The following is a 24,583-nucleotide window of genomic DNA, read 5'->3' on the forward strand; positions in this document are numbered from 1 at the left end:
ACATAGTTCATAAATATGTTATAATTCCCTAAAAACAGTTATTTCAAGTGTTAATAAAATACAAATAATTTATTAAACATAAGCTTGTCCGCCTGCTTTATACTATATATTTCTCTTTATATGATTTTAACGACAAATCTCATAAAAAAAAGCGAAATGTGTCTAAAATATCAAGTTCTAATGGCAGACTTACAGGAAATGTTGGGAGAACTAGTTCAGAAAACAAAATAGGGAGGATTGGCATGGGATAAAATTAGCAGAGGACATCCCTAGTTAAAGATGTAAATACCAAAGTCAAATACCGTACTCGTACAAAAGTTTGGCTTTAGAATTTCGCGTGAAGCTATACGAGAGCTATCTGCGGTAACCGTCCTTAATTTAGCAATGTAAGACTAAAGGAAAAGCAACTAGTCATTAACACCCACCGCCAACTCTTGGGCTACTTTTTAACCAACGAATAGTGGGATCAACTATATAATTATAATTCCCCACGGCTGAAAGGAAGAACATGTTTGGTGTGACGGAGATTCGAATTTGCGTCCCTCAGATTGCGAGTCAAGCGCTATAATTACCTGGCGTAGAAGGGCTCGTAATCGTACAAAAGAAAAAAGTTCTTAACTAAAATAACTTTTTTATATCGAAATGGGTTCATAAAAATAAAATAAAAACGATTTTAAAGTGAATTTTTCCATGAAGATATACATGAAACTCACTACATACAGTACAGGAAAAGAGAATACCGTGTCTTTATTTCCAGTTCATGGAGTTAATTCTTACATGACATTACAGAATGTAAATTTTAACACTATAGTAATGCTTCATTGATCCCTGTTGACAACTGAATTACTCAGGGTTAGAATACTTATAATTCTTTAGAATTCCCATATACTTGTACCAAGTACATGCCATAAAGGTTCTGCTTGAATGAACATACTAATAAAATTTAGGATTTGAAATAACTGTCATGGTACCTAATGTAGCGTTTTAACTATACAGATAGAAGCTAACATACGGTACTGGTATATGCTAAAAGTGTTTACATTTAGTAATACATCTTGTTATGACATGGAAGAAATAATCCCATAAAATAAAAAGAATAATAAAAAATTATCTTGCGTTAACACTTTTGCACAGTACTGCATGTATATATATATTATATATATGTACGTATATATATAAATAAATAATTCTAAAGCTATTAAATACAATAACTGTAAATACCCAATTTTTAATCGGCACTATAAAATAATAATAATGAAATTAAATAAATCCTAAACATCCCAAAGAGACTACACTCTTTTTTAAAAAATTTATTTATCAGTACTTATTGTCATCATTACAACCCCAACAGGTAATGTTTGCTGCCATATAGTACCCTCACACGTTGGAGATATTCCATCTATCAGACAAGATCCGGGCGCCGATGTCAAACTAGCCATCAGCTAAAGAAAATCATTTAAGGGTTAAAAGTAGAGTGCTTGATTCGCAACGTCTCAACTCTAACTATCTTTCGTTATCTACGGTCAGTTGTGGGAAGGTAATTACCATTGATATTTAGATACAATATGAAAGTAGAAATAAATCGTCGCAAATTTGTACAATGTCAAACTCCCACTTTTACACTGTTTTATGAGATGTAGAAAAAACAAAACGAAAATATTTTCATAGTAGAAATATACTACTCTGTAGTTATGCAATACTCCAAATCTCCAACCTTTTGTTTAATAATTACCTTAACAGTACTTGAATTATCCATCCTCATCATTTTCTTTTGAATATTTGTTTAATTTACTAAACATCAATAAAAAATATACTTTAATATTTGTAACTGTAATATTTACATTACGTTCAGTAAAGAAGTGTACAAGCAAATGGTAAATATTCCGATTGGTGCTATTTTTTCTTCAGACATAGCTAAGATGTATCTGTCCTTCAGTGAAAATTCGATTTTGAAACAGGTGTCAAATTCTGATTTATATACCTGTACTTCTTGTTATATAGATGATTTAATCACTATTAACAATTTGAATATTGATCCGAATGTAATATACCCAAAGAACGTATAACACAAAGAAGTCATAGTTGTTATATTTATGTGCATTTTAAAAATTAATACATTAATTTTATAGAAGATAGAGTACTGTTGACTATTTTTAATAAAAATGAAGGAGTTTAATTTTCCCATCCATGGTGTAATCATCTCTAACAGCGTTGTTTAGTCTATTATGCTGAAAGCCCACTCCCAATAGCACAGCGGTATTCCTGCGGATTTATAATCTTAGAAACCGGGTTTCGATACCCGTGGTGGGTAGAGCACAGATGGCCCTTTGTGCAGTTTTGTGCTTAACTTCAAACAAAGGAAGTATTTCTCAAGTATAAATACTTTTAACAGTAGTAATTATTTTATGAACAATGTTAAATTAATAATAAATTATTTGAAAAAAAATAATGATTATAAAGGTTGGCATATAAAAATATTTATACTCTGTTATAATAACAATGAAATTAAATTAAAAAGTAAACTGTTGATTACGGAAACCATCTTGTGGAGAACATAGAGGCCGTTAATTAATATAATTATTAGCTGTGATGTATTTAGATACCTTGTTCAGTATGCCGTAAGGAAAAGACTAACTTCGAGTAGCTCGACTTGTCTCGGCACTCTCGGTTTATACTCGAACAAATTTTCAACGGAAAAGGAGGATGGGAAATTAAAAGCTATAAGGATTGGATCAAATTTTATAACTGGGTTGAATACATTCAGAAGCTGTTTTGTAAAGAAATATAAGAAAATGTTTGAAATAGTGATTATTGGTAGCAGGACAAGCGCTAAAATGCAAGGACATTTTAAAAATTGTTTTAGACTTAGAGGGTGCTTATTTAGAGTATAAAACATATTTTGGATTTTCTATTTTGTTAAATTTCTCTTAAAGGTTAATTGAATTTAAAAAATAGCAAAAGTAAGTGAATATTATATTACTATTTACAAATAATAAATTCTGATATAAAATTTCAAATAAGTTTTTTTTTTTCATTCACAAGTGAAAATTTGTCCTCGGGGCAAGACAAAATGAATCTTGGAGTCATAGGGTAGAGTGTGCTGGGACGTATGGGACAACAAAACCACAGTTTATCACTCCCGATGATTAAAGCCATTTTCTTATAATGTAAGGGTCGTAGTCGACATTTCTTTAGTGTTGATTTATACCTCCTGTTAATGGATTTCTAATACGTTTCGTTTTTCTTCCATAAGATGTTTCCCAGCTCATTGACGTAACTGGTGGGTGACGCAAACACTAGCATGTTCACCATCTCAGAAATTATTGACTGGACTATTCAATGCTTTCCTGTTTAAGAATATAGTCTCAATTGCATAGACCTTTCCGAGCATCTCATTTTAAAAATATGAGGAACATTGTTTTATCAGAGTGTATTCCTCTAGGAAAATGTCAAAATCTAACTACTGTGCGGTATGCATAGCACTGTGCAGTCTATTTCCATAAGCTGTTACAGCCAACGGAAGAGTCTAGTTAAAACTTAAGGATTACTATACCAAATCTAAGAATAGATTAATACAGAAGGTTTAAGGTCGTTCTATAATATTCTGCATATGCATCTATTTCAATGAATTTATTGATTTATGTATGATTAAGAAGATTACTCTGAACGTTTTGGCAACAACTTGCATGCCATTTTCTGGTACATTTGGAAATAATTTCACTCTTATGGAAAATAGCCCTCACCTTCACATATTGTCAGTTTTTATTTTGAACAGAAACTACTGAAAGTAAACTAGCCAATACTTTATCTGTATGTTGACCACACAGCACAACTAAGACCAGCTCTGGAGACAAATTTTACGTCTATCTTAGGTAGGTGACATGTTACATCATCTAATAAGTACTTTTGTGGAAGAATTGAGTAATAATCCTTTTAATATATACATGTATATTCATACAGGATATGAAGCGACGTTGTAAAACTGAGTTAGTTGAAATACAAGCTATTAGTATATGCACTCCCGGATTAAGGCATGGACTTCTCGGCTGAAGGCCAGGGCCTCAAGCTATGACTATAAATGTATTGCACGTAGAGGTTCTGTCGCGAGGGGTCTCTGTAAGCTGATAAACCTAGGATCAATAAAACTATTAATCTGGCCTTGAGTGTGTGTTTTCTTACAGCAAAGCCACATTGGGCTATCTGCTGAGCCCACCGAGGGGAATCGAACCCCTCATTTTAGCGTTGTAAATCCGAAGACATACCGCTGTACTAGCGGGGGAATATTGGCCTTGAGTATATATATATATATAACATTATGAAAATTTAGTGTGTTCAAAATTTCCGAGCCCTGACTTTTCAAAACTAAAAAGCTTGACATGTGAAGACTGTTTATGTTTTTTCATATTCTTTAAAATACAACAAATTTCATCATAACGAGAAATTTAATTGAAGTAAAAATGTATCTCAAGACAGCTGGTATGGTTATTAGCACTTTAACTAAAATAAAGTACAGAACAACATTTCGACCTAAGACGGTTAAAACGTTGTTCTTTACTTTATTTTCGTAAAATAGTTAATACCCATACAAGCTGTCTTGAGATACACTTTTACAATAAATTTCACTTTCTTTAATTTTTGGCAAGTTGTAAGTTAGAAATTTTCGAAATATATATCCAAACACTTTGTTAATTGCTTATTTATTTTTTCTAGTATTAGAATAAAATTTTGAACACATAATTTTGTCCAGTCTCTAAAGTATAAAAATTGAGTACGTTTAGATGGCGCTCCTCGGTTGCTCAGCGCTTAAGTATGAAGGCTAATCCTAAAAATTTGGTTCAGATATTTGCGGCGGGCACAACACAAATATTCCATCTTGTAAATTTGTGCTTATTGATAAATTGAAAACAAAACATTTATTTCGCTGCCCTGTGTTATCGTGTATTTATTTCTTGAATATTAATTGGCAATAAAAAATTAAAAACCAAACCATAATTTTTTTTTCTGCCCTTAAATTTAACAGTCAGGCAAATTAATTTAAGAGGAAGAATTCTGTCTTTAGTACCAATATCAAACTGACTTTCTTTTGCATCTTAACCGTTTAAAATAAGTTTTCTCTTTTTTTTGTTCCTTTCCATGTCATGTGCTTCTTTTATTGGCATGTATGATGTAGTTTATATTTATGCACACTCACATTTATGCCTTCACATCACGAAAGAATGTATAACAAGAGTACACAGATGTTCAGTTAGAGCTTGGGCAACTGGAAGGTCAATATGACCTGCGTGCTAGATTCGAGTAAACAGATTCAAAGAGTATATTCTAGAGAAAACAGCTATTTTCGTATATACAACAAATCTCTCGTTTATTAAATAACATGGAACGTTCTCATTTCATATATTACCTAGCCGACATCTACTTTGAGAACTAGAAGCCTCCCTCATGTCACAATAATACTTGCAGAAAGGAAACGGATACGTTGGACACAGTAGGTTCGCGTTTTCCTCCTCTTCATGTTTTAGAATAAGTTTATTATAATTCTATATAATGCATGCACGAAAGAAAAACAGAATGTTTTTATGGTTATTAAACAGGTAACACTGCTTCCGTTGCACAAAACTTACATCGGAAATTATGCCTTTAAGTTGTTCTCAAAGTCAACATGAGGCCTACAAAAATCATGATGGTACATAAATTATATGCACAAATTATTTATATGTGTTTTATATTATTGTAACAGTCATAGTAGGTAGTGATAATATTTAAACTCAGAAATACATACATGTAAATATACATAGATATGTGTATACAGCAACAAAACAGGCCCAAATGAGAAATGAAATTAATGACGCTGGATAAAGTAAAAGAATTCCCAAGGTAGAGGCTATAATTTGCGATATAAAAAAAGTGTCCTGAGTTTGGAGGTGACTACTGAAGAAGTCTCCACATTAAAGTGAGGAAGGATACACCATCTTCCAATTTTAACCTCTGTTTGTCAGTCTCACATGTGGAAGAACTTTTTTTAAAAAATAATAAGGAATATAAATTAGGATAGTTTTTTTTTATTATTTCGCACAAAGCTGCACAAGGGCTGTCTGCGCTCGCCATTCCGAATTTAGCACTGTAAGAGTAGAGGGAAGGCTACTCTTTTATCAACAAATAGTCGAACTGACCGTCACATTATAACGCCCTCAAAGCTGAAAGGGAAAACATGTTTTGGTGCGAGGGGGATTCAAACCCGCTACCATCACATTACGAGTCGAACACCTTAACCCACCTGGATATGCCGGACCAATTAGAAAAAAAAATAAATTGTATAAAAATTCTATTTTCATGTAACTACCACTTTATAGGTGTGAATAATGGTATCAGTTACTATTTCATTAAAATTAATGAAAACGTTATTTTATCCATTTTTTATCAGCCGTAGATCTTTACGGTGTAGAAAACATTGTTGCATCACCTAATTTTTCCACACTTTTCTTGGTTCCTATAATTTTTTACGAGACTGTGCAATGTGAAAATGTGTGTATGCGTGTTTTTTTTTTTCTTTTAGGAAAGGCCCGGCATGGCCAAGCGTGTTAAGGCGTGCGACTCCTAATCTGAGGGTCGCGGGTTCGCATCCCCGTCGCGCCAAACATGCTCGCCCTTTCAGCCGTGGGGACGTTATAATGTGACGGTAAATCCCACTATTCGTTGGTAAAAGAGTAGCCCAAGAGTTGTTGGTGGGTGGTGATGACTAGCTGCCTTCCCTCTAGTCTTAAACTGCTAAATTAGGGACGGCTAGCATAGATAGCCCTCGAGAAGCTTTGTGCGAAATTCCAAAACAAACCAACAAGCTTTTAGGAAAGCCATTTCAGGCTATCTGCTGTGTCTACCGAAGGAAATAGAATCAGATGATTTTTAGCGTTATAAATCCGGAGACTTACCGTTATCTCAGCGGGAGACATAGATGTGGCAGAATTAGTGTAACACGGTTTAGAACACTGTGTTGTGTAAACTGACTCTCATTTCAGTCATCCAAACGTATTACGCATCTCTTTATTAATAAAACAGTCGTGGCATATGTATTACAGCAAATGATCAACAAATGCTTGAAAGTACAAAAACTGTCTGAGTAAGAAAACCTAGATTTAAAGATGACATGATTAATGCAATTGACAAAGATAGGTCACAAAATATGTTTCTTATTCTGACATATGGTTGTATTCCCTTTGTTTTTCATACCTGCTTGACATCGCAGTGACATAAAGTGTACGGGAGAAAAATATAGACGGGGTGAGTACATGATGTCACACACGAATTAGGACTTTACGGAGTTCCAAAGTGTTCATTCTTTTGGATTTCGTTACTCATTACCTTCAAGCAGTTTTGATGGATTAATATCTGGGTTGTTGACTGACCAGTATAGTATCTTTATCTCTTCCCTTCGAAGATAGTCCTTGATTTGAAACAATAAAGGCAAATACAAAATGTTGTTTTCAATGAAAGTAGTGAAATGTCCTATTTATTTCACGTCTACTGCATAGAGTGCAAGAATATTACCAACCTTTCTAACCCTATGGTATAGTACAGAGATATTTTGGAATAGGTATTGTCAGCCCCAGTGAAGTGAACTTAATTGTTAGTTTTAACTGGTACTCGAGAATCTGGATGTACTTGCAGCATTGACAGCGTCTTTCACAATATGCAGACGTACTAAACACTAGCTAGAGATGTATCACCCTAGTAATTGACCCTGCAGATGTTTCACAACTGTATTTAAACTCAGCAGATAGCCCGATGTGGCTTTGCTGTAAGAAAATACACACACACACGTATTTAAACTCGCTAGATGAAGCTATTCTCCGCATTGACGTCGTACAAAATACTTCCTATCAGTTCTGTTTGGGTTAAGAAGATAATTTTACTGCACATTGTTTTAATCCAGTTCACTTTTTAGTCTGAGCTTCATTTTTCGGATTCTCTTACTGATGAAGGGTTTATTTCTCGGCCTTTTTGCTGGGAAACTCATTGAACACAGGAAAGACTGGACAGTACCTATAGTGGCAGTGACCCATGAAATTTTCCTTTTGTTTTGAGATTTGTGAATGACAGGAGCATATATTTCAGAACATGATCATCAGCTGCTGTGGAAACTTTCTTCCTTCCCTTCCCTTATAATTTCATACACAGACAGTCTCTCTACCCAGTGGCTCACAGTATACCGAGCAAATTTAATTCTTCTAGCAACCTGCCTTGTCGGAAGACCCTGTTTGCTCAAAGAAACAACGACTGCTAATTTCTGTGGAGTTAATTCGCAACCCTTGGCCATAGTAACATTGAATGCACGTTGTAGCAGATAGGCTTCTAAACTGAAGTAAGAACCTCTATTTATAGCCGAGAAATTGACTAATTCAAAACTCAGGCAGCCTATAAAGCTGCTGATGTAATACTTAGACAGCACTGCATCATTTATGGAACAAATTTATACCTACATGCATTAGATCCTCAAAACAGATGATAACTCCAAAAACAAGTGAAAAAGAAATTACATAATGCAATACATACGTTTTACTCGCTAGTGGCGGAGCGATATGTCTGTGGACTTATATTGCTTGAAACTGGGTTTCGACACCTATTGTAGGCAGATCATAGATAATCCTTTGTGTATCTTTGTGCTTAATAACAAACAACAACAATATATTTTTTTTACCAATGTATATTATAATAAAATATCACTCAATTAACTTAGGTAGTATTCAATACAGATGTATAAAGTGGCAAACTTGTGTTTCAGAATTGGTTGCCGGTTGAAGCGTTGTTCAATGGGCAAGATTCTGGGAAAATATGATTAAATAACACAAATATATTAGCGACAGCAGAAAAAAGTTCTAGGCTAATGTTTTATTACAATATCATAAACTAACAGATGCGAACCTAGTAAGAGCTACTAGGGATTTTTTCCATATTAAATAAAATTATTTGGTTACAGTAACCATAATCTGTGTGAATGTATTAAGATATTTTTAAGAGACATTTTCCCATAAGATAAATATTAGTTTTATGAAGCTCTGGCTCGTGTGTTGTGTCTTTGTTACGTTTATTCGGGAGTCTTCGTTTTATATATTTGTATCTTCCAAAGCGAACTGATAGATTTAAATAATAACAATTAAACTAACTTATTGCTTGTAGGACTTATACGGAGTGATGTAACACATTAAAAAAACAGAATTACTCAATATTATGCAAAATGTAAACTGCAATGGTAATGAAAGGTATATAAGGAAGTCGGTAGTTTGAAGATTAAACTTTATTGAAGGACATGAATGAGAGTTCAAGCCATCCAGTTTGTATGCCCACAATATAATCTGTTAATTAATGTAAAAAGTTATATATTTATTTCTACTAGAGAAGTAGGAAGCCCCAAACATATCTTAAAATATATAACACTTGAAAACTGGTGTGCAAATAAGACATTAACTATATTAGCAGAAATAAGTAGATCCTCAATGTATTTTACTTCCTGGTAGTCAGAATAATTTGTTGGCACTACAGAAATAATATCAAAGAACAATAAACAACTTTATATGTGTCAGAGAAATTTGTGTTGGCTTAAAACTGAAACCTAGATGTTTTGTGCGAAACAAGGAATCAAGTAAAATATCTATACAAGATCGAAACACGTGTGTTTGTTTTTCATATAGCAAAGCCACAAAGGGTTATCTGCTCAGCCCACCGAGGGGAATCGAACCCCTGATTTTAGCGTTGTAAATCCGGAGACATACCGCTGTACTAGCGTGGGGCGATCGAAACACGTGCGTAAGTCACAACGTGATGTCTCGTCTCAAGTAAGATCTTATGTATGCAAGGAAAAATGCTTTGTTTTTTGTTTGTTTGTTTTTTGAATTTCGCGTAAAGCTGCACAAGAGCTGTCTGCGCTAGCCGTCGCTAATTTAGCAATGTAAGGTTAGAGGGAAGGTAGCTAGTCATCACCGCTCACCGCCAACTCTTGAGCTACTCTTTTACCAATTAATAATGGGATTGACCGTCACATTATAACGCCTCCACGGCTGAAAGGGCGAGCATGTTTGGTGCGACGGGGATTCGAACCCCGCTACTCTCAGAATGCAACTTAACCCACCTGGCCATGCCGAGCCAGAAAAAAAGGCTAAACTCTGAATTTAACCTGCGATATGAGTGTTGTGAAGTTAGATGTAAGGCAACATTGGTATCTTCGGTGAAGGTAGAGAGTGTGGGTAGTCTTTGACTAATTAGAAGATTCGGTACTCTAAGTCATTAAAAATAATGGGGTGAGCGGGAAATGGCTGCTTTCTAAGCTCATCTACTATGAAAGTTACAAAATACCCCATGATTATGAAACGTGAAAATCTGATATACGAAAAACAGGTGCAATATTAATAATAAAGTGAACGGTTAGATGTGGATTTGAAAAAGGATTGTAAGAGATAGGAGTTCAACCAAAGAAAGAAGAAGACGTGAAAGAGGACAAAGGAAGAATGTTGTATGCTACCAGTAAGGAACAAAATGTGTTTCTACAACTGTGTTATTAATTACCACTAATAATGAGCAGTTTCTTATTCTTACATTGGTATGAATCAATATTTGATACGAATACGTACAACCTAAATAAAGTTCATGGATAAGAAGAAAAAGTGAAATGTGAGTATATCAATAACGTTATAAAGTAGTATGAGAAATGGATTTATAAGATCATTAAAAGTTGGAACAACATTAACAAAACCCAATGACGAAAGTCACCTGGATGAAGTTGTGAAGTCGGGATAGAGAGTAAGCTTCTGCTTTTTTTCGTTTTAATATTAACTGTTTTGGTTTTGATGGTAGATCATTGTTTAAGAACAGAGAATTATTTTTTTTGCATAGAGAAGAATTGGGAATTACTTACAAACAGTCACCTGATAAACAACTTCGGGTATAACAAGTAGTAGCAATTGGAACAAAGATAAAGTTTGTGAAGTTTTAATTGAAATGAGAGTCACAGCACGTGATGTTTCTAATATTGAGCTAATCTTATCGGGTTGTCATGTTAATGATTTACAACTTGCTCAGATACAGCTAGAAATGATGAGTGGAATGCAGAATGATTCTACTGATAGGTTAAAGAAGCACCCATTTGTGAAAGCGATGTATATGTATCTTCTTACGTTTTTGTCAAGACAGCGAGAGTACAGGAGTATAACTATACCCGTTAGTGCTGATATTATTGGACCAGAACAAGGGAATATATGTATATATACTTTGACAGTGGCTGATCTTGCCACTAGATAAGTGGTAGATTCTATGGAAGCAGAGAAAAAAATCACGAGAGATGATAGTGATATTTTCACAAGCCAGGTTTCCTGAAGTATTGTTATCAGATTTAGCTACAGTGTCAGTACCTGTGACTGATGGTTTGACGTTATATATTGAATATGGGTAAATAAAAGGTTAGCTATTACATGAATGATATGGAACGGGAGCTTAAGGTGAAGTAGGCGTAGAAGTTGGAGAGTAATGGGACAAACGTATGACGTAAATATACTTAAGACGTGGTATATTAAAGTTTCACCTGAAACATGTGTGATAAATTGTTTATAGACTAGTAGTAAAGAGAGTGAAAACAAAAATGTCTGAGATCCTTATGAGCAGACAGGGCATTAAAAAAGTTTGAGGGATTAATTGCTGAGCAAGAGGAGAGAGTGTGTGAAATTGTGAAATATTATGGAAGTGTATTTAATGATAAGTAGTGATTAATCAAGCACGCTATAAAAGTATCCTCTAACGTTCCGACAAATAAACCCAAAAGGAACATACTTATAAAAATTAGAGAAATAAATTGTTAAAAGCAGAAAAATAATGTAATCCTTTAACCTTACATGCTCTGGCTCTAGCGTTAGTGCTTAAAACTAATTGTGTGACGTTATGCATTGAGCTGACAAGGTTGAATGAAGTTCTAGCACCGATATTTATTTGTTTGTTTTTTTAATTTTGCGCAAAGCTACACAAGGGATATCTGCGCTATTCGTCCCTAATTTAGCAGTGTAAGACTAGAAGGAAGGCAGCTAGTCATCATCACCCACTGTCAACTCTTGGGTTACTCTTTTACCAACGAATAGTGGGATTGAGCGTCACATTATAACGCCCTCACCGGTGAAAGGGCGAGCATGTTTGGTGTGACGGGGATTCGAACCCGCGACCTTCAGATTACGAGTCGAGTGCCTTAACCACCTGGCCATGCTGAGCCTACTATCACCAATTTTCATCCGTTACCTCACATGTAGAATATGATGAACAAAGCTAGTCAGACACAGTTAATTAGTATAATTCACTTACTGAAAGGTTGGTTCTAAGTTGATTTAGAGGAAAAGGGTAAAGAGAAAACAATTTTTTCAACCCCTTATGGATTATTTGAGTTTACTATATTACCCATGAAAGCAAAAACAATGCTTCATCAACATTTCAGAGGTTAATGTATAACGTTTTATGGGTCTTATGGGAGACAAGCATAGCTACATAGGTGAAATTGGTATACACACGAATGAAAGTGATGGACACGTAAAAATGTTGAAGGAAGTACAAAACAGGTTTAGTAAAGCGGGATAAACAGCAAAATCAGGTAAATACAAGCTTGGGTTCGTCTGGATATAGTATCTAGGCAACATGATGAGAAAATGATTTATTGCCTCAGTAGAGACAAAAGTAAAAAACTATTATATGTTGATAGAAACCTACGACGAAACAATTCGTTAGCTCTTTTCTTGGCGTTTTATGGTTTTAAAGGAAGTTTAGTCCCAGGTTTACAGAAATCACTGCCTCACTCACAGCATAAACCTGTAAATCAAGACCCAAACGTGTTGTATGAAATGAAACAAATGGAAAGACGTTTAGGAAATTAAAAGATGAACGGTGCAAAAAAGCAAATATACACAGCTATAAGGAAACATTAATCACCTTTGGGCAATTGATGCTACCAATACATGAGATGAGGATAAAGTGGAACATCCATTGACATATTTAAGCCAAATATCACTAGTGAGTTTAGCAATCATGTGGAGTCTTGACAAATTTAGACTTTTTCTCACAGGTAAAGCATCTGTTATTTGAAATTGACTATAACCATTTAATTTGGTTGCACAGAGCGATGAATAAAAACAGAAAACTGTTATGATGGAGTCTGTTAATTTTACAATACATTATAGACCAACTTGAGGTATTAAGATCAGTCAAGGTCTTTACTCGGATTAAAATTAATACGCACATAGTCTATAGATATGAAACTTACGACCCATCCAACTGGGATTAAAACTGGTATTATCTGTAAAAGTTTGTTTATGCAAATGAATGAAAGAGTAAACTTACTAGTTAGCACCTTAAATAGTAGGGGTGTAACACAGGAGACGGGAAGTGTTTTCTGGTTAATTATGTGTGTGTATATATATATATATATATATATATAAAACTGAAAATTTTTGAAACGTTGCGGTGATATATGTATGTACATATACAAGACTATGAAGTTTATAAAAGAATTATACAAAGACTTTGAACTGTTATGTGATATATGCTAAGACTGAGACATTATAAGTGCTCGACAAAGGACTGTGAGTGGCGAGAAAAATCTAAAACCAAGAGTGTGGCGATATTCCAAAATATTAGGGGTAACATTGAGACTAGAAAGTTTAACATTGTTGATCGTATTAATTAAAATGGAAAATATGTGTTATGAATTTATGTGTAAATAAACACTGGTAAAGTTGAGAGAGTGTGATAAAGCGGCCAGTCTTAATACTAACCGAAGAATGGTTCGAATTAAGGGATTACAGTACGCTCTCTAAGACGTTAAAAATGACTAGAATGAGTAGAAAGTGACCATCTTTCTAAATTCAGCGAGTATGTTGTTGTTTTGAATTAAGCACAAAGCTACACAATGGGAAAGCTGTACGCTACCCACCACGGGTATCGAAACCCGGATTTTAGCGTTGTAAGTCCGCAGACATACCGCTGAGCCACTAGGGTCGCAGCGAGTATGTGAAACACAAATGCTTTACAACACTATGTAACAAAATTTTACTTTTTCTTGTTTCTGAGCAGAAAGTGTTATTTCCCAATTGATTATGCTTAAAGTAAATGGAAAAGACCTATTTTTCTCTTCAAACTTTGCTTTTGTTACCGGGGTAATGAAATTTTCAAATTTACCCATTTTTCAGAACATTCCAGATAGATTCAGTGCTGAGTAGCTGATAAAGGATTTTCTCGAACTTACAAGAATTTTCTAGAATGTTGTAGAACTTACAAGAAAACCTTTTAGAATTTTCTAGAACTTTCCATAGTAACATATATATATATATACAAGGGCTCACCACTCACCACTTTAGTTTAGTTTTTTAGTTCTGCCTAAATATATGAACACATAGACCTATCTGATGTTATTAGAGATGGCATCAAAAAGTTGCAAGTATTCTTCAGACGTATTCTGCTATGTATGTAGCCAATTTATCAAGACAAGAGCGAAAAAGTACTTTGTATGTACATATGCTAAAATGTGTTAAGCCTACAAGGCATATTTCGGCATGCCTGTCGGGGATCAAGACAAACCCTATTTCTAAATGTATGTTATTGATTACCAATAATGAACAGAAATTTGTTATTTTATGTAAAAGTATATTCCTGAAAAATAAACACAATCTAAATAAAGTTGATGAAGTTAAGTTGAAAGAGGAGCGTGAGTGTAGCATGATCATAACAATGAGTCTGAGTGGACTAGTCTACAAAAGTAAGAAACTCGTGTTATATAACGTTTAGACTTATTGAAGAATAAAATTAGGTTCACAACCACGATTGAATTTTAAAATAACAATGAAGTCGATTTTTTTTACAATTCCCAATTCCGAAGAAGAGTAATTTAAAAAAAAAAAAAATCAAAATATCTCTCTCAGCTATATTGGTTTTCCATTGTTCAGAGTTTGTATAATAATAACAAATTTATTATTTTTCATGGTGGCTGATAGCATTAGGATTTTGATAGCAATATAAGACCCATGTTAACATGAACAAGACCTGATTATTATAATTTTTAATTTTTCATCTTTTTTCACAATAATCCACAGCTCGCAAACTACTACACGATTTATCTATGATGGTTGTAATATAAAAAACAACACTTGCGTATATCCTTCAGGAGAAACACAAGAGTGTAGTGAACGAACAATCTCACCGTTATGAATATTTAACAAATTTATTAACAAAAATATGACTGTATCTTCAAAGCCAACTTAAGTGAAAACTGAGCATAAAAACACAGACATTATAAGATACAGTTTTGACTTTAATTGACGGATTCTGCTTCTTTCTAAATTGGTACGGCGTGTCGGCTTTGACATTGAGAAATTTTTCAGTGTGCTAGCCTAGTAAACGTTTCGCCTTGAAGAAGGTCTCAGTATAGAAGTTTAAATATCCTATCAAGAAACGTGAAACCGAAGTATAGAAACCAGAGGTGTCGCTAGGTGTTTAAAAGATTCGGGGATCGGGTCCATAGGCGCGGGAATTTTCGGCGTTTCAATATGATATCGGTCATGGTTTTTATATTCTGAATTTTCAAGATACCAATTGGGATTCACGAAACTATCAAACAGAATTAGCGCACGGACCCCACGTGTCAGCGCCTAACGACGTCTCAGATAGAAACCAAAGCGTCGTCCCAGTCTAGAAACAGACAGGTGCATCCATTAAATACAAAACTCTATCATATCATATCCTGCCTAAAACACCCTTGAAACGGCGTATACGTTTTGTTTCAAACAAGGTAGATATTAATGATATAAAAATAAAGGGGCGTAATACAATGCATCTTTTAATCTGTTAATTGTTTAGCTTCTAATATTAGTTTTTAGTTTCTAAAATACTATCTTCTCTAGCTCTTCACATAAACAGTACTGAGTAAAGCATCAGTATAAAATGCTAAGGTTTGTATGTTTTTTTCGAAATGGGATATTAGACAGAGAAAATCACTTACTTTAACGCCGTGATCATTTTAAACAATTATGTGAAATTTCTCGAGGCAATAGTTGCAAAATACGCTTTATTCAAAGTATATGTGAATATAACTCATCAAGAAAAGATTGCGATAGTGTGAAATGCATTTTATTGCTTTGCTACACATTTTTAATATTACACGAATAATACTAACAGTATAATTTATAATACAACTCTGTGTAAACCAACAAGTTATTAAGAAAGCTTGTTCGTACATATAAATTTGCAAAAAAGTCGGTGAAATTACCAGTAAAGATCATTTGCTTTTAAACTTCAATTTTGGGCGTAAAATAACTTCTGTCACGTGTAAGTTTTAACACTTGTAACAATTCTCCAACTTTATTCACCCACATCAATAAACTATTTTATGATAAAAGTAACACATATCTAACTTACTTCCATCACATTTCTTATCATAAAATCTGGACACACTCAGATCTTTAAAATTTAAAGTTAAGTCTCCTTTCTTGAGGGAAAAATTATAAGCAGTCAGCTTATAAATATAATTAAGTAAAAAGGAAATCTTTATTTACAGAGGCTTCTCTTAGAAGATTTTTTTTTTTCGAATAGTTTCATGTTGGCTGAGAGTTTGTCGTAAAATTGTCAGAAGTTGTATTGTTATTCATGTTATCCTTGAGTTACTTTAAACAGATGTTTTACGATTTTAAAATAAAATATTGGATGTGAACAGTACCTACTATTTGTATTCAATAGTCTCTCTTTATTTTAGCGAGTGTAAAATCATATGCTCAGTGACATGCAATAGTGATATCATGTAATCTGCTGCAGCCTGCCTTATAGTCAATTTCAGAGGCAGAAACAAAGGTTATGATGAGTCATTCTAATACTTACGATAATTTTCCTAATCAGTTAAAATAAGATTCACTTATGTTCATCCATGGCTGTCAAAGGCTCAAAACACTGAACACAAGTATGTAAAAATATACAGATCAGTGATAAAATGTAAAACTAAAATACTTAAGCGCTCTGAAAGGATATATCCTGAGAACATTTCAGAACATTTAAAAAAACAGGATGTTTTATCTCCTTAAATTATAGTTTATGCTTATACTTATATGTCAAGTTTTTTTCTAATAAAATTAATAGCATGTTTTGACTTACAAGTGCTAACTTAAAATAAGCAGGAAATGATAAAAACTCAAACCCTGATCAAGAGCGCTTTCGAAAGGTGAACCTATCTTCTTCAGGGGCAAACTACTTATGGCTTTCCTTTAAAAAAAAGGGCGTTACGAATAGATCATTATTAAAAGACAAAAAGGTCTGTTACTTTGAAAACTTTGAGAAAGATTTAAGAAAGGTGATGTGAAGTTTGAATTCAAAATAAACTAAAAACATTTCTTTCAAAGTGTTATTTTCGTTCTTCAAAACTTGTAAAATAAACAATGGATTTTTAGATCAGATTTTTTCAGGAACCTAAGAAGTTTTTCTCGACTCTTTATATCTAGTTTTTCTTTTCTCCTCTTGCAAAAGCTTCCACAGTGGAAACACTTCCTGCCTGGTTACGAATGTTGGATCTTTTCTTGATTTTACCGAGACATGAGCGTAATAGAACTTCCACTATCTCAAAAACGACCAGAAAGGAAAACCCTATGTACATTCCTAAAATTCCTCCAGCACTACCGATCAAATTTGGAAACTACAAAATCATTGAGACAAAAACAGCAAATTACCTGTTATTTATACTTTACAAACAATAATTAAATTTGGTGTTCTAAAGTCACAGTAATACTAACTGTTCGAATGTTGATAGAGCTGCTGTAGTCACTGTGAAATTGAAAAAAAAATAGCGTTTCATATTTAAAAAATAAAGATATTGAAATTATTATTTTTTATCACAACAAAATTTATTATAATGTAAAACAAATAATAGTCAGAAAAAAATTAGCTGGGACTGAAGAGGTTTTATTTTTACATTTCTTTCTTTAGTATTACTGATTTAAAGCTTATTTCAGTTCCTTCATGAGTGTTCATAAAAAAATTAGAAAAATAGATTTTTCAAACCAACTCTTAGGCTTATGATACCTTTATGCTGTACTCTAAATAAAAAAATTAACCAACCTATACGAGTTTAAAGACTTTTATGCTTTATTCTGAATAGAACATTTTAAACAATCTATACAATTATCAATACCTTTATGCTGCACTTTATATTATAGATTTGCGTAAGAATAAACATAAAAAAATCTGTGTCCACTTTGATTTAATTAAAATATAATTTTAGGCACAAAATTATATCTAAGTAATTAAAGGATTTAATCAAGAAATTCTTCTCAGTTCTTAGAGAGCTTTCTTAAAATAACTTTACCCTAAAACGCAATCCAAAAGAAAAACAAATATTTGTTCAACAGCATTGATTTCTTATAAGTTTTTGCCCTCCATTGTTACAGGTCGGTAGCTTCTGGTAAGTGTCTGACGATTTCCGTGGCGATAAGTAATATTGTACAGCTGTTGTTTAAATCATAGCATTGATATACTTTAAAATATATTGTGATTTAATAAATTCAGATAAAATAATAGAAAATAATACAAGCTTGCAGTGAAGAAGACATAGATAAACCGAAATATGATAAACTATCAGCTAATTATAGTTAATAAGAATAACTGTCCGGAAAAATGTGTATTCGGATTATTTTTGGACTGCATTGCAGCGTACAAAAGTATAAATGACACCAAGAGAAATTGTCAAATATTTGAAAAACAGTTTTAAGATATTACATTCGTAGTAAAACGTGAACATTTTTAATGATTACTCTTTTCAAACATCAAATTCACCAGATCTAACTTCTCATATTGATAGTTTTGTTATTGAAGTTTTGATGTTAATTTATTTAAGATTGCGAATAACCATGCCATAGAATTGCAAATACTGAATAATAAATTGCGTGTAGAAATGGAGAATATTTGGAAATATGCCAATCTGTGATTTCAACATTATTCTTGATACTTGGACAAGACTATTATCCCTCAGGTAAAAAACAAAAACAAAAAAACAGCCGTTTTATCAAACCTAATCCAACATTCGAGATATGTTAAAGTTTATGACCTTTATGGAGAGAGCCTATCCATAAATAAATGTTAGATTTACCTTTAAACAAATGTTGTGTAATTCTCGAGAATAAACATTCTTTTGTAATTAATAGGATTATTTGTTCTCGTTTTATAAAGTAAATTTGTATAAGTTCCATACTAACCCTCAGAATAAAAGAACATAATATTATGAAATAGGTACATATGTCAGTATATCGCCACTTATTTATAATTGATGAATGTTTTTAAATTGTAAGTAAGAATGAGGATGAACAGTGCTTAAAGATGATGGGTGCGTGTGTTGTTGTTTTTTAATATAACAAAGCCATATCGGGCTATCTGCTGAGCCCACCGAGGGGAAACAAACCCCTGATTTCAGCTTTGTAAATCCGTAGACTTACCGCTGTACTAACGGCTCGCAAGATAATGGGAGTCTCTTAACAAGAAGGCTGAAGCTGTCTTTAAATCAGTGAAATTAGTTTTTCCTACTTTAGTCAAACTGGAAAACTTAATCCAATTTCTATTACTAATTATTTACTTTATAATAATCATAAATAAAAGATAATACGTCATGGTTAGTTAGTTAGTTATCACCATTAGATTCCATCTAGGAACATAGGGCCGCAATCGCTTGCGGATTCTTCAACAAATATTTTAAGTGAGTAAGTTGTTAGCCCACTGCACCGAGCCGTCCCTAATTTAGCAGTGTAAGACTAGAGGGAAGGCACCTAGTCATCACCACCCACCGCCAACTCTTGGGCTACTCTTTTACCAACGAATAGTGGGATTGACCGTCACATTATAACGCCTCCACGGCTGGGAGGGCGAGCATGTTTGGCGCAACGCGGGCGCGAACCCGCTACCCTCGGATTACGAGTCGCACGCCTTACGCGCTTGCCCATGCCAGGCCTAATACATCATGGTAGGCATAACTAATAGAGCACTTGTACGAGGTGGAAGATGAGTTGAACTTAAAAATTGTATTTTTATTGTTATTATTAGCATTGGAATAGATAGACCTAATGAATTATATATTCTTAATTATGTATCTACTAATACATCATATATTTGACTTCACACACAAAAGAACTATATGTAAAATCAGATTGTTGTGCGTGAAAAAGGAAATATAGGCCTAGCCTATAAAATAAATTAATGCTTTCTACCATAAAACAGACTACGTGAAAAGAGTAAGACTTACTTTACAATCTGATGTTGTAAAATTAAATTAACCAAGTCAATGAATGTAATTTATTCTATATTTTGTTGTCTTCATGTGATTCGATACCTAGAAGTGGATTTCTTATTTTTTAAGATACATTATAATGTGTCATAATGTGAAACGGTATTACATCCATAAAAATATATTAACATCATATTAAAGCAAACTCAGTATAATATTTCACACATATTTATGTTTGAAACTTTAAAACTTAAGGAGGGATGACTGTGGGATAGGGGAAGAGCGTTAGGCTTATCCTGTTCTGTAGAACAGGTGCTCATTAGTATATAAGATAACCTTCACATTTTCTATATAAGGCCCTACTTTTTTTGTCCGAGAAGGAAAAAACAAAAGATATCGTTCATAAGGAATAAATAATTTAAAACAGGTTCATATTTTATTTTCAAAAATCAAACCTAAGATGTTTTTATAAATTCACAAAATATTTTTTTTATCTCTCGAAATGTGGGACGAAAAAATAGAGAGAGTAGTTTTTTTTTCGAAAAGTCGGGCAATACCGGTTAACGCTGTTAGTATTATAAAAAACAAATCTTGTGAAATTAGGATTTAAGTTTAAAAACATTTTAGGTTGAATTCCATACTTTTGTTGTCATAAAACTTCCTGTAGGTTATATTAGGTCCTATAAGAGGTTTAATTCATATTTTAAACAGGTGAGAAAAGTCTATTATACTTTTTTCTCGTTCAAACAAATATTCCTAAGGTATCAAATTTTGACTAAAGTTATCTAATTTGAAGTCTTTGAATACAACACTTTAATTCTGTTTTTATTATTACTTTGCAACCGTTAATGAAAACGTGAGTGCGGCTTTGTCTTGTGGTAGAACACTGGCTCTCAGAGATGGTGAATTGAATTTTACTCCATGCGGTACCACAAAATATTACCAGCACTTTCAGTTGTGGGTGTGTTAAATGTGTAAACATAATATATCCATTATAGTGAATGACAAGTACTAGAATGCTGCTGATTGGCTGTCTTTCAGTAGTTAAAAATTTGGGATGTTTGTTTTTTTTTTAATTTCGCGCAAAGCTACACGAGGGCTAACTGCGCCAACCGTTCCTAATTTAGCAGCGTAAGACTAGAGGGAAGGCAGCTAGTCATCACCATCTATTGCCAGCTCTCGGGCTACTATTTTACTAACGAGTAGTGGGATTGGTTGTAACATTATAATGCTCCCACGGCTGAAAGGGCGAACATATTTGGTGTGACCGGGATTTGAACCCCCAACTCTCAGATTATGAGTCGAGCGCTGTGTCGTGTCTAACTTGGATATGAGAGAGATAGCCTGAGCAACCTTGCAATAAATACAAAACTTCGAAAATGTATTTGAATATAAAATACTTTAGAAATATATTTTGTTAAAAACAGTTGGATGAATTATGTACCAAAAGAATAATATAGAATTCACCCTTTATATTTTTCCCTAATTAAACTAATAATAAATTTAATATTTATTTATGTACCTTTATACAAAAACTAGAATAAAGAAAATAGGTTTACTCCAATAATGATAAATTATAAATGGGCCCAGCATGGTTAGGTGGTTAAGGCACTCGGCTTGTAATACGAAGATCGCTGGTTTGAATCCCCGTCACACCAAACATGCTCGTCCTTTTAGCCATGGGAGTGTTATAATGTTAGAATCAATCCCAATATTCGTTGGTAAAAGAGTAACTCAAGAGTTTGCGGTGGGTGGTGATGACTAGTTGCCTTCCCTCTAGTCTTACACTGCTAAATTAGGAACGGCTAGCACAGATACCCCTTGTGTAGCTTTGCGCGAAATTCAAAAACAAACAAACAGCATCAATGAAATAAATTATAAAACCAGGAAAAAAATGATAATATAAAAAATCAAATATAAACTTTTACCGAATACTTTGGTTCCTGTGCAATTTCTTGGTAGCTCATAGATTGAAAATATATCACGACTTTGGCTTTTTCCGAGCTAGTAAATAAAACAACAAGTAAATAACCAATACATAAAGACATGACAGTAAAATTATTATATATATTATGGATCGCTTTTATCATTACAAAAACCACTTAAATTTACTACAAAATGATGAAAAATAAATAATCAAAGCATTGGAAGTTTTTCGTTTAGTCTTGCCTTACGCTAATGCTTACTATTTTAAACTTTATCTTCCTAACTTTTTGAATATTAGATCATTTGTAAGTTAAACTTTACTATAATATATATATATGTTCGTCGAATCTTTTCTGATTAACTTATTAAAGAATTGTACTTTCGTAACGGTAACTTTAGTCCACCCTTTCTAGGGATAAAAAAATTAACGTTATTTCTTTTGGCTTCTAGAATCTGATTCAGTACTCACTCATCAGTGACCTGCGATGTCTCTTTTTCATTTGGATCTTTTAGCAGTTGACACTAAGAGAAAGAAAAATTTTAGATTCTTAATTTGATATGTTACCCAAAATATATCTATACATGTTTTACTACACAGAATTATTTCTTTTATTTGTCACTAGAACTCTTTTTGTTTGAGACTTAGTAATCATAACCTCTTTTTTATTTTAGTGTCGTAATAAAATAGTTCCGCGGAATGAATGAGACGAAATGTTATTATACCATTTATAATAAAATACTGTTTTATTCCCCTTTATTTATACCAGTAAATACCTATTATACAATGATTTCAATTTAGACTTTCTGAAGGTATTCATAGATTACAGTTGTTTAAGCTCCCAATAGATGAAAATGCAGCTTTTGGTCATCGCTATTTCTTATCTTGTGTTATTGTTTAAATAAATTCGTAGTTAGCATTAAACGTAACCCAATAATTTTCTTTAAATAAAATTTCCTGTATAAACTCTAATCTCACAGGACGATATTTTTAGATAAATTGAATCAACTAAAAGGGGCTGTTTATGACAAAAAAAATCAAGAGTATTCTCATATGTTGATTTTTCTTTTCTGTTATTATTTATTTTATGCTCATTGTAATAATGCCAATATTTTGCTTCAATAAGCTGTATTAAACACTTATATAAAACACCTCAAAAATTTCATCTAAAAGATAAAATGTATTCTGTTATTCTAGTCGTAAAGAGTACTACAGTAAAATATAAGATGTTGTAGCACAGCATAGTTCTTTATATCTTCTGAAGAAGGGATACTGTGAGATCAAAATTACAAATAGCATAATGTCCTTTACATTTTCTAAGCAGGTATGTAACGTGTCATAAGGTTCTTTAAACCTTTTAAACAATAATGTTGTCATGTCTTGTTGTTAGAGGCCAAGGAAATAAAACATTTCACTCTTATGATCACCCTGTATAGTGAAATCAAATTATCAAATGCTATAATGTTATTAATACCGTTTTGATATAGGTTACAGTGAAGTCAAAATATAAGAGGTAGTGAGGTCACCCATACTTAGTAAAAACGAGTTAATCAGGTTTCTCTGTTTAGATCTTAATACTTTTTTTTTTTTTGGTATTTAAAACAGGAAATGCATTATTTGTATACATATTGATGTGTCAATATTAGCAATATAAATTATCAGATATTTGAAGTCCTCTAGATATTGATTGGTTGCCTTGTTTAATGTAATAAGAAGAGTAGTCAAATCAGCTAACTTAGTAGCAAGTATGCCAAAAATGAAAAATACTTACTTGCTTTGTTTCTTTACCAGTCGACACCGCTTTCTGATAGGATATTTCGCTGTGAAGTAAGTCAGTGTAAAATTACAATAAACATACGTACTTAATGCTAAAAATATTTGTGTAAGTTCAGACAGAAAAATATAAGAGGATTTTAAATACACTATTGTTTGACATTATAACATCTTGGTCTTACCTGCAGCGAGGAGGGCAATCACATCCGAGATCTCCATCATAGTATATTTTATTTATCTTTTCCAAACAAGTCCTATTGCCTGTTACAAAGTAATAACATGAACATTCATATAATTAAAGAAGTATCTAAACGAACAAAACCACATTGTATAGACTCCCATAAATGTGTAATTGTTCTAGAAGGGGAAAAGTAAGGCAAACTTTCGACTTTTAATAGTATTAAAACAACAAGTTACGAGTTTTACATATACATACAGTATCAATGTATCGAGTGCACACGTAAATAACCATATAAACATATGGAGTATAGATAAGAAAATGATGCCAAAATATATATCCAGACAGAAACATCGATGCTAATGCTGGTAGTAAATTTCAAGGCCATTTCTGCTTTTTATTTTTCCTAACGTCAGTCACTTTAACAGAAGCCATAAAAAAATAAAAA

The 24,583-nt window shown here is 33.0% G+C and overlaps 1 protein-coding gene across 3 annotated transcripts in view; it reads right to left on the reverse strand.

Moving 5' to 3' along the window:
• Nucleotides 1-16,123: 16,123 nt before the first annotated feature.
• The window catches only part of LOC143246222 (degenerin-like protein unc-105), a 35,734-nt gene continuing 27,274 nt past the window's right edge, over nucleotides 16,124-24,583 (reverse strand). For 2 of the 3 annotated variants that reach the window (XM_076492521.1, XM_076492520.1), the window contains 5 exons: nucleotides 24,140-24,218; nucleotides 23,956-24,004; nucleotides 22,656-22,708; nucleotides 22,189-22,264; nucleotides 16,124-17,686 (listed from right to left, as the gene is read on the reverse strand). In XM_076492521.1, the coding sequence (XP_076348636.1) occupies nucleotides 17,492-17,686; nucleotides 22,189-22,264; nucleotides 22,656-22,708; nucleotides 23,956-24,004; nucleotides 24,140-24,218 (452 nt within the window). In that variant the 3' untranslated portion in view covers nucleotides 16,124-17,491. Of the gene's footprint in view, nucleotides 17,815-22,188; nucleotides 22,265-22,655; nucleotides 22,709-23,955; nucleotides 24,005-24,139; nucleotides 24,219-24,583 lie in introns of all 3 variants that reach the window. The other variant, XM_076492522.1, reaches the window with a different exon arrangement.

Source organism: Tachypleus tridentatus, chromosome 3 (genome assembly GCF_004210375.1).
Source record: "Tachypleus tridentatus isolate NWPU-2018 chromosome 3, ASM421037v1, whole genome shotgun sequence".
Taxonomy (NCBI): Eukaryota; Metazoa; Arthropoda; class Merostomata; order Xiphosura; family Limulidae; genus Tachypleus; species Tachypleus tridentatus.